Consider the following 15,384-nt stretch of genomic DNA (forward strand, 5'->3'; position numbering starts at 1 on the left):
AGGCTGACCTTGAACCTGCGATCCTCCTGTCTCAGCCTCCCAAGTATTGGGATGATAAGCGTGTGTCACCACACCTGGTTGTGTGTTTGGGGCTCACAAGGGAGGCAGGAATGAGGGATCTTCAGGGCTGCTCTCTCCCGGGGGATCTGTCAGGGCTCCTTTATGAGGCTGATCATTCTTGACCTGTTTACATCCCTGTATAGACCAGTTTTCAGGTGAGGAGAACCATTGCTACCCCCAGAAAAATCCCCACCCTCTCAGCGTCTCTGCCCTCACCTGCTCCCACCCTGTCCTCTCCAGGTGCCCCATCCTTTGCTGCTTGGAGGAGTTCTACCTGCCCCCGGTGCCACCCGTGACCTTGCCTGGAGGTGCTGGGCATATGGGATGCTCTTCCTCACCATCTCGGTTGCCACCGGCTGCTCTGCCTGCCCCAGTGGCAGGATCCACCCCCTCGGCTCTTCTGGGGCCACTGTCGGGCGAGGAAAAAAAAGGCAGACAAATCTTGGGAAGGCTCAGTGTATGGGGCGTATAGGGCAGAGCGACTCCATGTACCGCATCCGGTCACAGGAGCGGTTGGGGCAGCCCCGGAAGAAGGTTCTGGGATGGAGGCCTGAGCCCACGGGCTGGAGAGATGGGATGGGGGAGTGGAAGTTCAAGCAGGAGACAGGAGATGGAGGCCCCAGGTGAACGGGTAAATCTGATTATTTTTAATGAAAGGGGACAGTGATATTAAATTGGGGGATGCTCAGGAGCCCGGATTGGGGCTAGGTGAACCCAGTGGCTGGTTCACAGTGGTGACTCCGACCTGCCAGGGGAGCGGCTCACCCCACAGGACACAGGTATGGTCCATGCAGGAGCAAGGGCCTGGCTCCATCTGTGTTGACAGATGGGGGAGTAAGAGCAGAGTTCTGTCTCTGGACTGAGTGGCTGTTTGGTTTGATGTTGCCATGAAGCAAGCAATGGAAACATTTGGGAAATTGATTTTGGAAAAAAGAGAAACTTCCACTGTGTGCAGGACGTGGGAGGTCTCGGGAGGGAGGGCAGGACCGGTGCTGGGCAGGTGCACGAGGGTGCAAACCATCTAGGCTCAAGCAAACTCCCGGCACATAGCAGGTGGGCCTGCATATTTGCCAACAGTCTCCTCTCTCTCTCTCTCTCTCTCTCTCTCTCTCTCTCTCTCTCTCTCTCTCTCTCTCTCTTTATTGGTGCACTGTAGTCATACATCTTAATGGGGTACAAGATGGTGGAGGCACACATGCACACATCACTCATTTAGCCCTTCCCCAAGTCCCACCCCATTCCTTCCCTTCCTCCTTCTCAGGGAATTTCTCTCTCCCCCTCCCATCACCCCTAGTTTCATCTATGGCTTCTTCTCCTTCATTAGAGTTCCTCCTATGACCCTTTTCCCTCTAGCTTCCACAGATTAGGGAGAGCATCTAATTTCTTATTTTTTGTGACTAATCTCACTTAGCATAATGTTCTTTAGTTCCATCCATTTCTCTGTAAATTATGTAATTTTGGTTTTTTTTTTTTTGTCAGCAGATTCTTCATTAAAAAAAAAGAAGTGTTTCAAGCCGGGCATGGTGGTACACGCTAGTAATCCCAGCACTTGGGAGGCTGAGACAGGAGGATCGCACAGGTTCGAAGCCAGCCTCAGCTACTTACTGAGGCTCTCAGCAACTTAGTGAGACCCTGTTTCCAAATAAAATATAAAACAGGTCTGGGAGTATAGCCCGGAGGTAGAAAGCCCCTGGGTTCCACCCCCAGTACCACCAAAAAAAAAAAAAAATGTGTTTCAGTTGTGGGTAGTGATGGCAAATTGAGGGACTCAAAGAGCAAAAAATCCAGAGCACAAATTCTTTTAGAAATAAAAATATTTTAGGGACCTACTTACATCATTAACTAAAATGTGTTTTAGGCCATTGAAACACATTTGACATTGCAGGTCAAATCCCAGAGGCCAACCTGGCCCATCCTAAACAAGATCTCACATCTCTAAGCCCTGAAGCACATTCCTACTGCTGTGTTTGAGTCTTGAGGAAATGCCTTTTCTTAAGGAAAAACATTTAAATTAAAATTTAAAATGTTAAAAAATTTAAATGTCAATTTTAAATAAAAAAATGTTAAAAATATTTGAAATTGTTAGTTGGTTCCTTAACTAGATCCTGGCCATTCACACACACACACACACACACACACACACACACACACACACACACGGCCATGGACCTGTAGCCACAGTTCTCCCGTGCTTGTTCTGATGTTGTGTTGGGGCTGTTGCTATTTGTTGTTTCCCCTACTCCGGAGGACAGGGAACCGGGGAAGGGGCGAGCAAGGAGAGAGTAAGTTAATTGCCTTTTGTTTATTTTTTAGCTAGATGACGTAAGAGATAAAGTAAGAACACGTACAAATCCAGAAGGTTAAGGAAGGGTAGGGAGAAGACCAGACTCTCCCTTGACCACCTACATTCACACTGTTTCAGGTTCTCATGTATTCTTCTTCAGATAGCCCACGAATGTGGACTGACAGATGCCATTTTTAACTAGCTTGGAGATTTTGCTTAACCTGAAAAATGACTAATCTTGAGGGTTTTCCTCTGGCAGAAAATACAGAGCCGCTCTTTGTCACTAACAGCTGCGTGCTTGCCCGTGAAAGGACGCCCCTGGGTTGACTTATCCATCACCTGGTGATGAAGTCATGGTGCACGTAGCACGGCTTTGGTGTACACTCAGCGCATTCCTTCATGGAGCGCAGGCCGACCCCACGTCCCTCGTCCTCTGTAGGTCACAGAGCCCGGGGCTTGCACGCACCTCTCCCACTGAAGCTTCAAAACCCTTCCCTCCTCCCCACATGGAGCCCCCATAACGATCTCAGGCTGTGGACATCATAGGAATCCAGGAGGCGAAGACAAAGGCAATCCTGCTGTCCCGCCTGGGCAAAGCAAAGCAGGACGTCCGTCCCTTGCAGCGAGCCGAGATTCGTCAGCCTGCACGTGTGACACACTTCTGCGTGCGGGGCTGTGCTTCCCGGCTCCTAACTCCTCCGCGCCCAGTCGGGCACCTTCCCTCACCCCACACCTGGTAAAATCCTCCCGCTTCCTCAGTCCCAACTCCAGAGCTCGGCTGCCAGCTAGCGCAGTGCCCCGGCTGCCGCCCGCCCCTCCATGCTACTTTTTATTTGCCAATTCAGGAACCGTGTACTGTCACGTTTCGCTTCCTCGTATGCCTGCTCTGGAGGGGCACCAGTGCTGCCTCCCTGGGTGTGAGGATGGCCCTTGGTAATTTAGCAGGACACCTGTGGTTGGGAGCGCCTTTGCCAAATTACCAAGAAAGGCATTCTCTTAAGACTCAAACACAGCAGTAGGAATGTGCTTCAGGGCTTAGGGATCTTGTTTAAGATGGGCCAGGTTGGCTTCTGGGATTTGACCTGCAATGCCCTCATCCTGTGGACAAATAATCTCCTAGCCCGCACCTAGAATTTAAGATCCCTAAAGAATCTAAAGACAGCCAGGCATGGTGGCGCACCCCTGTAATCCCAGCGCTTGGGAGGCTGAGACAGGAGGACTGAAGGTTTGAGGACAGCCTCAGCAATGTAGTGAGACTTTCAGCCACCTAGAAAACCTCACTGCCAAACAAGAAATAAAAAAGGGCTGGGTGTAGCTCGGAGGTAGAATGCCCCTGGGTTCCAACCCTAGTACAAATAAATAAAATAAAATAAAATAAAATAAAATAAAATAAAATAAAGATCCTGAAGGGCAGACCTGAAGCCAGGGGTGTGTTCGCTCCGAGTCTGTGATGGGACTGGGAGGCAAAGCTGGGGTAGGTGGGGAGGGAAATGAGGGCTGGGGAATCCAGTCCAGTCAGGCCAACGCTAACCCGAACCCTGCGCAGGGCCAGGCCTAGAGCCTGGTGCCATCCTCACGGCTTTCCTCTGCATGGCCCCAGAGAAGATGCCAGGGAGGGCTCGCAGCTCCTAGAGAGGCCTGGCTGTGGTTTTCTTTACAGGCATCTGACTTTTGTTCTTGTGAGCCAACATAATACTCAAGAAAAAGGAATTTTACCTAATGGGAGAGGCTTTGCATTTGCTTTCTAATAAAGATTCAGCCTGAGCCAGGATGTCCGAGGCAACTCGGGTGCTGGCTCAGCTGCCACAACCAGGCTGTTGTTGGAGGCGCTGAGCCTTGAGCCTCTTGGAGGCGCAGGCCAGGAGGCGAGTCACCCGGGCTCCAGTGAGCTTGCAGGGCTTGGCAGCTTTCTGGGTGAACTGTGGGTTTCCCTGCTGGCTGGGGGCTCTTTCCTGCAGAGAGCGGCAGTTCTCGGCTTTGCTACAGAGAATCCCACCTACTTCCCACCCCATCCCCTGCGGCTTGAGAGACCTGAGTCTAACCTGTTCAGTCCTTCCTCAACCTGGGCCTTGGTTTCCCCCTATGAAAACTAGTTGTTCTCTTGGGCTTCCCCTGGGTTCAGTGGAAGACTGCTGGCCTGAAAGGTCTTTGATGTCCCTTAAACAAAAACAAGCTCCATCCCCCACCTGCATGCTCCTTGTTAGAGCTGGACTTTAGCTCCAGGCCTGACCCCTTAACAACAGGACAAACATTGTCTGAAACCTGAACACTTGACCCTCCTTCCACCCACGATTTGCGCAGAGCTCAGGAGCAAAACAAACTTATTTTGAACACTCATCTCCTAGCACGCCGTGCTGACAATCATTAACCTCCGAGTCCAAGCAGAGCAGCCCGGAGAACTATATAAGGCTCAGGCTGTGCTCCAGCGAGCATCGTGCATCGTCTCTGCCTACTGCTACCTACCCACAGACGCCCGAGAGCCACCGAGCCGGACCACTCGCTGAAAGAGCGCTGACCTCTGTGCCACGGCCACCTGTCCAGAGAACATCTTCTACCGCCTGCCACCCTCACCTTCCAATGCCTGAAATCCTCGCTGCCAGCGGCCCCTGGCCGCTCCTGCTCCTGCTGGCTCTCCAGGTCGGCGAGGCCGCCAGCGCAGCCCAGCCTTGGCACTGCGCACCCTGCTCTGCTGAGAAGCTCGCGCTCTGCCCGCCGGTGCCCTCCTCATGTCCGGAGGTCTCCCGGCCCGCCGGCTGCGGATGCTGCCCGGTGTGTGCCCTGCCGCTGGGTGCTGCCTGCGGCGTGGCCACTGCACGTTGTGCCCGGGGACTTAGCTGCCGCGCTCTGCCTGGGGAGCCTCGGCCCCTGCACGCCCTGACCCGTGGTCAGGGAGCCTGTGTGCCAGAGCCCGCCGTGGGGACCGTGTCCAGCACCGAGGAGGAAGGTAATATAGCCTCTGCCCCATCCTCTTTCTGGGGGCACAGGGGAAGTTTGAAGTTCTGCAGGGGCTTGTCTAAAGCCCACAGCCTGTGGGGGGAAAATGCCCAAGTTCTGAGCCTGGTGGGGAAAGGGGCTTTGGTTTCCCAGTGAAGACCAGTCCTTGCGGGGTCTTGGTGGGAGGCCTACGAGAAGTGTAAACAGCTTAGTGGCAAGTAGGGGAGAGCCCACAATGGCCCCCTGGCCCCCTGATTGCTTGAGACCTAGCTGGTGCAGGCAGTGGGGCTTCAGGGCCCCCTGGGGTGGCTTCCCCGGGGCCAGCCTTCCTGCCTCCCTGCCCTGGGAGCCCCAGTGGCTGGCTCATTCCTGGGGAAGGTTTAGGATGGGAGTCCGTCCCGCTGGCCCGCCCAGCAGTGTTTGAAATGTCCTTTGTACTATACGTCCTGTGGATACAGTATGTGCTTCTCAGATGTTTACAGAACATAATGTGAAAATTTAGGCTCAAAATTTCACTTCCATTCATTGCCATAGACAAACAACGTTTGATGTGTACGTTGCTCCCTGAGCACTTGACAATCAGGTTGCTTCCTGAATTTAAGTGGTGATTTGTTTGTAGTAGGAAACTTAGGAAATACCCCTTTCTCTACTCCAGCCCGAGGTCTCCCCATCCGGCTGGCTGCACATCCTGTGCGGGGCTCAGAGGAGTCTTGGAGGAGGCTGCTGTTCTGTGGTCTGATCGGAATCTCTAAGGGAGCATGACCCTTCTAAGGAGGGAACGGGGTTTTCTCTGCCCGTCAGAGAAAATGGTGCTGGCTCAGTGGTCCTCAGAGGAGACAGAGCTCCCTGGGGCGGGTCCACAGAGCCAGCTCCGTGGTCCTCTCCATGCATGCTTGGACTCCATCTGCCAGGTGTCTAGTGGCCTCCTCTTCTTTGGGGGGAGGGGTGGCAGAGAAGTCACTTATAGATAGGAATGCAGGCCCCCCAGTTATTGCTACTAAGAGAAGATCGTAGTGTGAGTCAGGAGAGCTGTCTCTTCTACCCTACTTCTAACTGAGCCCCCACCAGCTTAGGGAATGTCGGTAACATTTCCCTTTTATGAATGGGAAAGCTGTGGGTCCGAGACTCCCCACTGACAGGGTCAGGACTGATCCCCAATCGCTGGCCTCCGCAAATGTACACATGGCTTCTGCCTGTGCTGCTTTGGAAGCGAAACCGCGGGGTGCCCATCACCCACTCTGGACATTTCTATTTTTTTCCAGAACAGAGTTGGTATTACCACTGGGTCACTGGTGACCTCTTCCCAGAAATCATCAGCAAAACACTGTTTTGAGGGGGAAAGAGGTGACTCTGAGACCAAGGGCAGGGACTCCCAGAGGCTTATGAGTTCGGGGTGCTTGCTTTCCAGAGGCGAAGGCCCCTGCGTCTCCCGAGAGCACGCCCCCCCAGAGCACCGAGATGACGGAGCAGCAGCTGCTGGAGAACTTCCATCTGATGGCCCCCTCCAGCGAGGACCAGCCCATCCTTTGGAACGCCATCAACACCTACAAGAGCATGAGGACCCAGGACATGGCCGACCTCAAGAAATGGAAGGTAGGCTCTGCTGGCCTCGGGCATGCGCATGCCGGTGCTGCTGCCTCACGCCTCTGAGCTCATCCCCAAGAGGAGGGCGCCAGACTTGGCGATCTCTAAAGAGCATTGAGCCGAACTGGTCTGAGGCTGAGCAAAAAGGCTACCGTTATTAGTTACTCCCACCTCTCATTGTATCATTTTTGTCCCCTTTCAAAAATGATGGTAAAGATCCATCCCCAGAACCTCCCCCATCACATTTTAATGGACGCCTGCCTTTAATTCTACCACTTGAGGGCGACAGAGAACCAACGTTGGCGTGGTTGAAGTTGGTGGGTGTGTGGTGTGGCGATCGCGTCTCTAAACATGCGCACCCAGAAGAGTGAAACAGTTTTTGGACCCTTCAGAATTGTGTCAGGGAAGGAAGACAAGTGAAGAAAAGTGAATTCTTGTCTCGGGTTATCCAGATGAAGGCCTTGCTGTTCCTGGACTCAGTTTATGTGGAAGAGCCTTATTGGTTATGAAGGAAAATTGTTCAAACTCCAGAAGTCTCTGCTCTTCCCAGTGTCCTTTTTACTAGGTGGAGGGTACCACAATTATTCAGCGGGTGCAAGAGGGGTCAGGAAGAGTTTTGTGGCCTTGGCCAGGCTCTTGCTGGAGTGGGGAGGATGCCTCATTGTATAGGTGTCTGGAAAATGTTCAGCGAGGGAGAGAATGATATTTCTATCCTCTATCCTAACAGCTCAAGACAGAGACCAAACCCCCTCATCCACTAGTGAAAAAATGAGACCAGAGGGGGCACATAATTTAACCCCTACCCTATGCTCATGGTCTATGCAAACTTCCTCATTGCGCCATCATCTGGGGTGATAATCACATTTTCTTATAGCCATCTTAATTTCAAATTATTCCTCCAGGAGCCCTGCCAGCGAGAACTTTACCGAGTGCTGGAGAGGTTAGCCAAGGCCCAACAGAAGGCAGGAGAAGAAATTTACAAGTTTTACCTGCCCAACTGCAACAAGAATGGATTTTATCACAGCAAACAGGTTGGTGGCCTTGCGTTGTAAATGGGTTTTTTCCTGGGGGGCCCCGTATCCTGCAAAGCGTTTCATGGCAAAGAACTCCCAGTCCCAAGTATATACATAATAGAACTGGTCTAATCAAGGAAGGTCTACCCTGTGGGAACCAGGAAAAGCTAGTTGTGAGGTGGCCTCATAAGCTGCTCAGTATCCCACAGCCGATGAAGGAAAACGGCGCTGGGCTCCATCACCCCGCAGGCAAGGGAGATGGGGGCGTCCACAGGCTCCCTAACCCGTGGTACCCAGTCCTTGCCTCTCAGACTGGAAAACTCAACTTGGGAGAGCAAGTATCTCTTGGGACATTTTTTATTTTTTCTCTCCTTGCACTCCCCTGGCCAGAAAAGGGAAACCAACTCTAATAAGCACAATAACACTTTTTTTTGGGGCGATGTGTCATATAATAAACAAGAGCACACACACCAAGATGATTTTGAGGAGCCTTTAGGACTCAAGGATGCGCACAAGCTCTGGATTTTGTTACGGGAAAACTGAGGTCTAAGCACCGCTTTGTACCAGGCAGGGAATAGTGGTTCAGATGCAGGATGGGGCTGGCTCTTTGGACACGGGGGCCGCCGAAGCACACAGTTGTCACAACACGGTGCCACTTAACACATGTCTGGAGTCGCTACTGCAAATGCCCTCAGCCACTGTCTCCATTGCGGGCTGAGATCCGGGAGGGCGTGGGGTTCACGTGTCCTGGCTCAGGGCTGGCTCTGCAGCGTGACCTTGGTCCTGTCTTTGCAGTGCGAGACGTCCCTGGAAGGAGAGGCAGGACTGTGCTGGTGTGTCTACCCTTGGAGTGGGAAGAGGATCCCCGGGTCTCCGGAGATCAGAGGGGACCCCAACTGCCACCAGTACTTTAACTTACAAAACTGAGAATCCATATATTTTATGTTCTTTTGCATGCAATATTTAAGTATATAGTATATTTATACTCTAGAACACACACATTTTTATATATGTGTATATGTATATATATAGGAACTACTTTTTTTTACTCTACATATTCCTTGATATATAAAGCTGGTTTATATTTATTCACTGTAAGTTTATTTTTCTACACAGTACCTTGTGCTGTATTAACTTATATATCACCAAACGCTGTGTAAATACTTGTATTTCAACTCTTCAAAAGCTCATGCTTCTGGTTTTCAAGAGCATGGAGCGATACTGCCTAGAAAATGCAGAGATAAACACATACAGTGATTTTCTCAAGTCGTTTAAAGGCCAACAGCTGACCTGTATTTAAGAATACTTTTCTCTGCCCATCCACGTCAGATGTAGATTTGCAGGGAAAGTTAAAACGTTCAATGTTGACTATGTAATCAAAGCTGGATGCTGTGATGTTGCTACATGTGGAAATGTTTACTGGACACTTTGTTAAACACACATACAGAATGGATGTATATTTGGAATAAATAATCCATGTGGAAATACTCTTCTGACTGTGGTCTTTGATTGAACTAGAGCATCGACTTTGTTTCTGAATTCTCTTCATCTGCCAAGAATGTTTTAGCAGCACTGTTGACAGTTTTTTGAAGCCTGAGAATTAGCATCAGCAGGAGACTGGGTGAATAAACCAGTGCTGGTGTTTTTGCAAGAGGGAGGGACCTGTGGTAGCCTAAATAATGAACACAGGTTCACACGGTGCAGAAGACAAAACCAAACCCCCAAAGACCACATTCTGCATATACACTTTTTTATGATGCTAAGAAGTAGCTAAAGTCATCTAAGATTAAAATGTACTTTGAAAAGTGGACATGGATGAGTTAAAATTAAATGGAAACGAAACAACGGACAGCAAACTCAATATAGAATTCTAGTTCTCAGGGCGCACGGTGACCCCATGGATCCTTATTGAAAGGGATCATTCAATGAGGCACCGTGGTACACGCCTGGAATCTCAGTACTTGGGAGGCTGAGACAGGAGGACTGCAGGTTCAAGGACAGTCTCAGCAACTTGGTGAGGCCTTCAGCAACGTGGTGTGACTCGGTTTCAATATAACAACTAAAATAGGACTGGAGTGTAGCTTGGAGATAAAATGCTCCTGGGTTCAATTCCCAGAAAAAAAAAGGACGGGGGGGGGGATTATCCATTATTAAAAATAAAACAAGAGAACTGGGCGTGGTGGCTCACGCTTGTAAACCCAGCATTTGGGAGGGTGAGACAGGAGGATCACGGTTCACAGCCAGTCTCAGCTACTTAGTGAGGCTCTTTGCAACTTAGTGAGACCCTGTTTCAAAATAAAGAATAAAAATAGGGCTGGAGGTATAGCTTGGAGGTAGAATGCCCTGGGTTCCATCCCCAGTACTGCAAAAAAATAAAAAATAAAAAAATAAAATATAGCAAGAGTACTGAGTGTACCAAGTGGAGATCAGGGGGAGTGAGTTCTAAACCAACGATTCTGGCGAATCATTGCGATCAATCGGAATGTGTCAGGAGAGAATAAGAGGAAAGCTGGAATCCACAGGGCCTCTGAGGTGCTGGTCCTCCGGCCCTGTGGACTCGCGTCTGCTCCCATCTCTACCCGGCTCTCTGACGCTCCCCTGCTTTGAGTTCCAGCATCTGCAACTTGAACACTTACAGCCAACTCCCAGCTGGCTTCTGGGCCGTCTTTATCTTCTGAAATGCATTAGAACCTTTGCTTCTAGAGTCTTCTCAAAGCTCACTACCAACGATGTTACTTCCATGGATAACTCTTTCTTTCACAGTTTGGGATATACTTCAAATACCACGAGTCTACCCATTTAAAGATGGAAAGAAGCTGGCCATGGTGGTGCATGCTCGTAATCCCAGGACTTGGGAGGTTGAGACAGGAGGATCGCGGTTTGTGGACAGCCTCAGCTACTTAATGAGGACCTCTGCAACTCAGTGAGACCCTGTTTCAAGATAAAGAATAAAATATAGGGCTGGGGGTGTTGCTTGGAGGTAGAATGCCCCTGGGTTCCATCCCCAGTAGTGCAAAAAAAAAAAAAAAAGGGCTGGGGGTGTAGTTTGGAGGTATGATGCCCCTGTGTTCTATCCCCAGTAACACCAAACAAACAAACAAACAAATATGGATACACTCTGTACACTTCAAAGGCTGGTAGTACAGTTACAGATGTGCAACCATCACCATGGACAATTTTAGAATATTCCATCATTTCAGTACGAAATCCTGAGCCCTTCAGCAACCATTCCTCACCTTCCTAGCCAGGTTCGAGGCAATCCTTCATCTAGTTTCTGCTTCTCTAGAATTCCCTTTTCTATATTTCCCAGCGAATGGGATGATGGGAGGTGTGGCTGCATGTGGCCGGCTCCTGTCCCTTCACGTTATATTTCCAAGGGCCATCTGCACTGGACCATTATCAGTACTCCATTCTGTTTGATGGGCGAATGATATTTCATTGTGTGGGAACCTGGAACATTCAGTGTATCCACTTGTCCACTGATAGGCATTAGAAATATGTACATCTTTTGGTTATTATGTCTCCGAGGTTTCGCGTGGGCATATGTTTTCATCTACCTTCAGTACCTACCTAGAAGCGGCATATGCCTGGGCAGATCATGAGTTGGGGGCTTGCAGAAGGCAGGCCCAGCGGGCTTTGAGAGGTGTCAGTGGGTGGCGCTCACTTCTGTGCCGGCACCAAAGGGCCGGCCAAGCCCTGTCCTGGGCTCCAGCCAGCCTGCCTGCTGCAGGGTGCTGTGCACTCGAGCTTGCTTCCCCCACACCAGCTGTGCGCCCCGTGAGCTAGCTCCCCCCAGCTCCCTCATCCTGGCAGCTCCGCACACACAACACCCCAACAATCTGCACCCTCGTTTTTCCCAATTTCTCCCAAGATCAGGTCCACAGTCTCATCCCGTACCCCAGACCTCTGAAGTGTAGAACTCTGTGACCCTGGGGCCATCGTATACCTCTTATCAATGGATCAGACGTGGTCCTAAGGGCAGGTGACTCCCTGACGTGCAGTCTGTCCTGCCCTAATGCCCTGAGCGGTGGGCTCAGTACTTTGCAGTTGCTGTGACAAGGGACCATTGTTACAAGGCTGCAGAGGAGTGACCGAGATCCCAGCATCTTCTGAACTCCGTTCTCCTCCCTGCCTGGGCCCCTTTTCCCCACCTTACCCCTGATTCTGCCTGGCCAGGAGGCAGCTCAGCAGACAGTATGGGGCAGGGCCCAGAGACCCAAGGACCAGGAGGCCACGGCTGGCTGGCACAGCCTGTCCACACAAGTGACACCTGCTGACACCATTTTCCAGAGGACACTCTTCCAGATGTGAACCGGAGCTGCACAGATGCCAGTGAAGGTCTCTGGGACTGTTTTAGTTGGCCTCTTTGGTTAGACACAGAGATGGAGAAACATGCTTGTGTTTATGATGTTTTCTACCATGGCTAGAATATTCTACCCTTTGAGTTATGCCCTTCATGCCCCCAAACCTTGAAGCACACAATAACAAGGGGAAAGAGGTTATATATATGTTTTGTGTTGTTGTATTTTTTTTTTTTAGTGGTAAAAACTTTATTTACTATTTATAAATACATTGTAAGACAAACTTTTCAAAAATACTTTTCCCCCCCAATTTAATTAAAAAAATAAAGAAAAGCTAAATAGGTAGGTAGAATGTCTTGAGACTCCCTTGTGTTCTCAAGGAAAGCTCGGTGCAGGGTGCGACCCCCTGAGGGTCGAGGCGGGGCCATCTTCTCCGCCCACCTTGGGGAAAGCACCCCACCTGTACACGAGCTCTTCCTCGGTCATGGCAGTGGTTACATTGTCTAGTATCTCTAACATTTTATCTAGGATTATCTAATACAGATCCTATTATATTTGGGCTATGTCGTATACAATGTTAACAATCACCAAGAAGGTATCTTCTCTGCATATATGTGTGAATTATAAAGGAAGTAGGAGGCGGACTCCCAGGGCACCAACCCAGGTGCTTCTCCATGTGTTCCCAGTGACCTTGATTGGCTTGGCAGCAAGCCTTTCCCCTTTGGATGGGATTTTCTTCTTTTATTTTTATTTATTTTTTACACTGTACCAGGGAGGATAAAGGTGGGAGTTGAAAAATAAATCTATCCTCAAAAATAAATCATGTTCTGAGGAGTTGAGCTAGAAAACACTATTTTCTGGAGGCTTCCCATGAGCTGTGCCATCTGTGATACCTCTGAACACAGAGGCTGAAGCTTGCTGGTCCCTGTGGGGCCACAGCAGAGACCACTCTGGGCCGTCCCCTGGGCCACCTCTTGGGAAGCTGCTTGGCAAAGGCACTTAAGAAATATCTGCCTTTATGGGTTTCCAGAATGCCGTAGAACATTCTCGATCTTTTTTTTTTTTCTTTAAAAAAGTAAGAATCCACCTTATTCTTTGAAGTAGTTTCGAAGCAGATACGCTCACTGGCTGATAGTGAACCATAATCTTCGTGGCCCCTCCCAAAGGGCTGTGAGCCCCAGGGCGGCGTGTCGGGGTGTCCGGGAAGCTGGGGTGAGGAATCTGCCTACTCTTGATAAGGCCTGTGATCATTCCACAGGCGAGGGGAGGAAGTGTGTTCTCTGCCTTAGCGACCCAGCCGCGGCATCTCAGCGTCTGAGGGTGGGCCGCCTGGGCAAACGTGCGCATGGTGCAGACCTCAGGCGAGGCCACCTCGTGCGTGTGGGTCGGCAGCAGCGAGAAAATTCAAACTCTTTTTTTGCTGACTACTGGAAAGTGTAGAAAGATTCTCAAGTTTACCATTCAAAGGAACCGCAGGCATTTTAGAAATCAGTCTAAACTTTGGTTGTGTGTGTGTGTGTGTGTGTGTGTGTGTGTGTGTGTGTGTTGTAAAATCAGTTCACCACAAAAATATAAATCAAGGCTGTAGCCAGCTGCTGATTATGTCCTTGGCAGTCTTTTGTGCAAAATAAGGCGTCCATGTTAACTAAAAGGAAAAAAAGAGAGAGAGAGAGAAATATATTGTTATAACCACCTGAAAAGCCACTAGGGCACAATTCTTGCTCTGGGATCCCCAGGCACGGGCCCTGGCCACCCACTGCTGGTAGCTGAGACCTCAATCTACACTTTTCAACAAAGCAAAAAATACTCTAAGTTGCACTCAGTAGTCTTCATTAATGAGCATCACTTCATTAAATTAATAGGTGAGACCTTGTTTTTTTTTTTTTTTTTTTTTTAAAGGGTATAGCTTGCCGGGCGTGGTGGTGCACGCTTGTAATCCCCGCGCTTGGGAGGCGGAGATAGGAGGATCGCACAGGTTCGAAGTCAGCCGCGCTGGCTTAAGAGACGCTGTTTCCAAAAATAAAAAAATAGGTCTGGGAGTGTAGCCTTGAGGTAGAAGGGCTTCCAGGAACCCCAGTACCACAAAAAAAAAAAAAAAAAAGGTATAGCTCAGAAGTAGAATGCCATCAGATGAATCTCCAGTACTAAACACAAAACAAAAAACACCCCCAAACAACAACCCCCCCAAAAAGAATTAACCTAAAATAAGAATTATTTTTTCCAATGTCCAAGGTGGGGAACTTCTGACTAAAAATGTAAATTTCTATTCACTAAGTTTATCTTGAGACTAAAGGAAATATATTTATTCCTCCTGCCCAATAACTCACTCGCTTATTAAAAGAAAAATATCAACAATGATAGTCTTCAAAATGATAATTTAAAATTTCGTATATATACTTTTTTAACATTATATTAACCACAAACAGAATATTCATAATATAGTTTAGAGAAGAAAATTTAGCCACATTTTTCATTTTAGAAAAAAAGGGTCTTTAACTTGTGTCATGTGTATGAAAGTGTCAGATTTTCATGTAGGGGCTAACTTTGAAAAAAATCATCACAACCTGCAATCCCAGTCCTTGGGAGGCTGAGAACATAGGATTGCAGTTTTGAGACCAGCCTCAGAAAGGTAACAAGAGTCTCAGCAACTCAGCGAGACCCTCTTTCAAAAATACAAAACAAGGCCGGGCGTGGTGGTGCACGCTTGTCATCCCAGTACTTGGGAGGCTGAGACAGGAGGATCCCAGGTCTGTGGCCAGCCTCAGCTACTTAGTGAGGCCCTCCACCACTTAGTGAGACCCTGTTTCAAAATAAAGGATAAAAAATAGGGCTGGGGGTATAGCTCAGAGATAGGACAAACAAACAAAAACAAACAACAAAATAGAGAAAAGGGGCTGGGGGTGTAGCTCAGAGGTAGAATGCCCCTGGGTTCCATTCTCAGAACCAATATATATGTGAGCGAGTAAATGAATGAATGAATGGGGTGTAGCATCTCTGGGACCACACTGGCGCTGGCCTTTCTCTCCAAGTGTGGTCGGGTTTGGGGCTTCCTTCTCCCTGTGCTTGCCTGAGGGATCAGCCCCTTCCGTCCTTTTTGCTCCTGGCTGCGGTTCAGGGCGCCTGAGCTGGGCGGGGACCTCATCACCCTAGCCCCTGGGTTGAGGCCCCCGGAGCCGCCCAGCGCCGGCCTTACCTGGCATGGCGGAGT

General features: G+C 49.6%; 1 protein-coding gene across 1 annotated transcript; it reads left to right on the forward strand.

Moving 5' to 3' along the window:
- Positions 1-4,921: 4,921 nt before the first annotated feature.
- Positions 4,922-8,802, forward strand: IGFBP1 (insulin like growth factor binding protein 1; the record flags this gene model as incomplete). Its single annotated transcript, XM_080701761.1, has 4 exons — positions 4,922-5,288; positions 6,687-6,871; positions 7,765-7,893; positions 8,671-8,802. 4 exons carry the CDS (start codon positions 4,922-4,924, stop codon positions 8,800-8,802), a joined length of 813 nt encoding a protein of 270 aa, XP_080557887.1.
- Between the last annotated feature and the right edge of the window lie 6,582 nt (positions 8,803-15,384).

This window comes from Muscardinus avellanarius (genome assembly GCF_963383645.1).
Source record: "Muscardinus avellanarius genome assembly, chromosome: 9".
NCBI classification, from domain to species: domain Eukaryota; kingdom Metazoa; phylum Chordata; class Mammalia; order Rodentia; family Gliridae; genus Muscardinus; species Muscardinus avellanarius.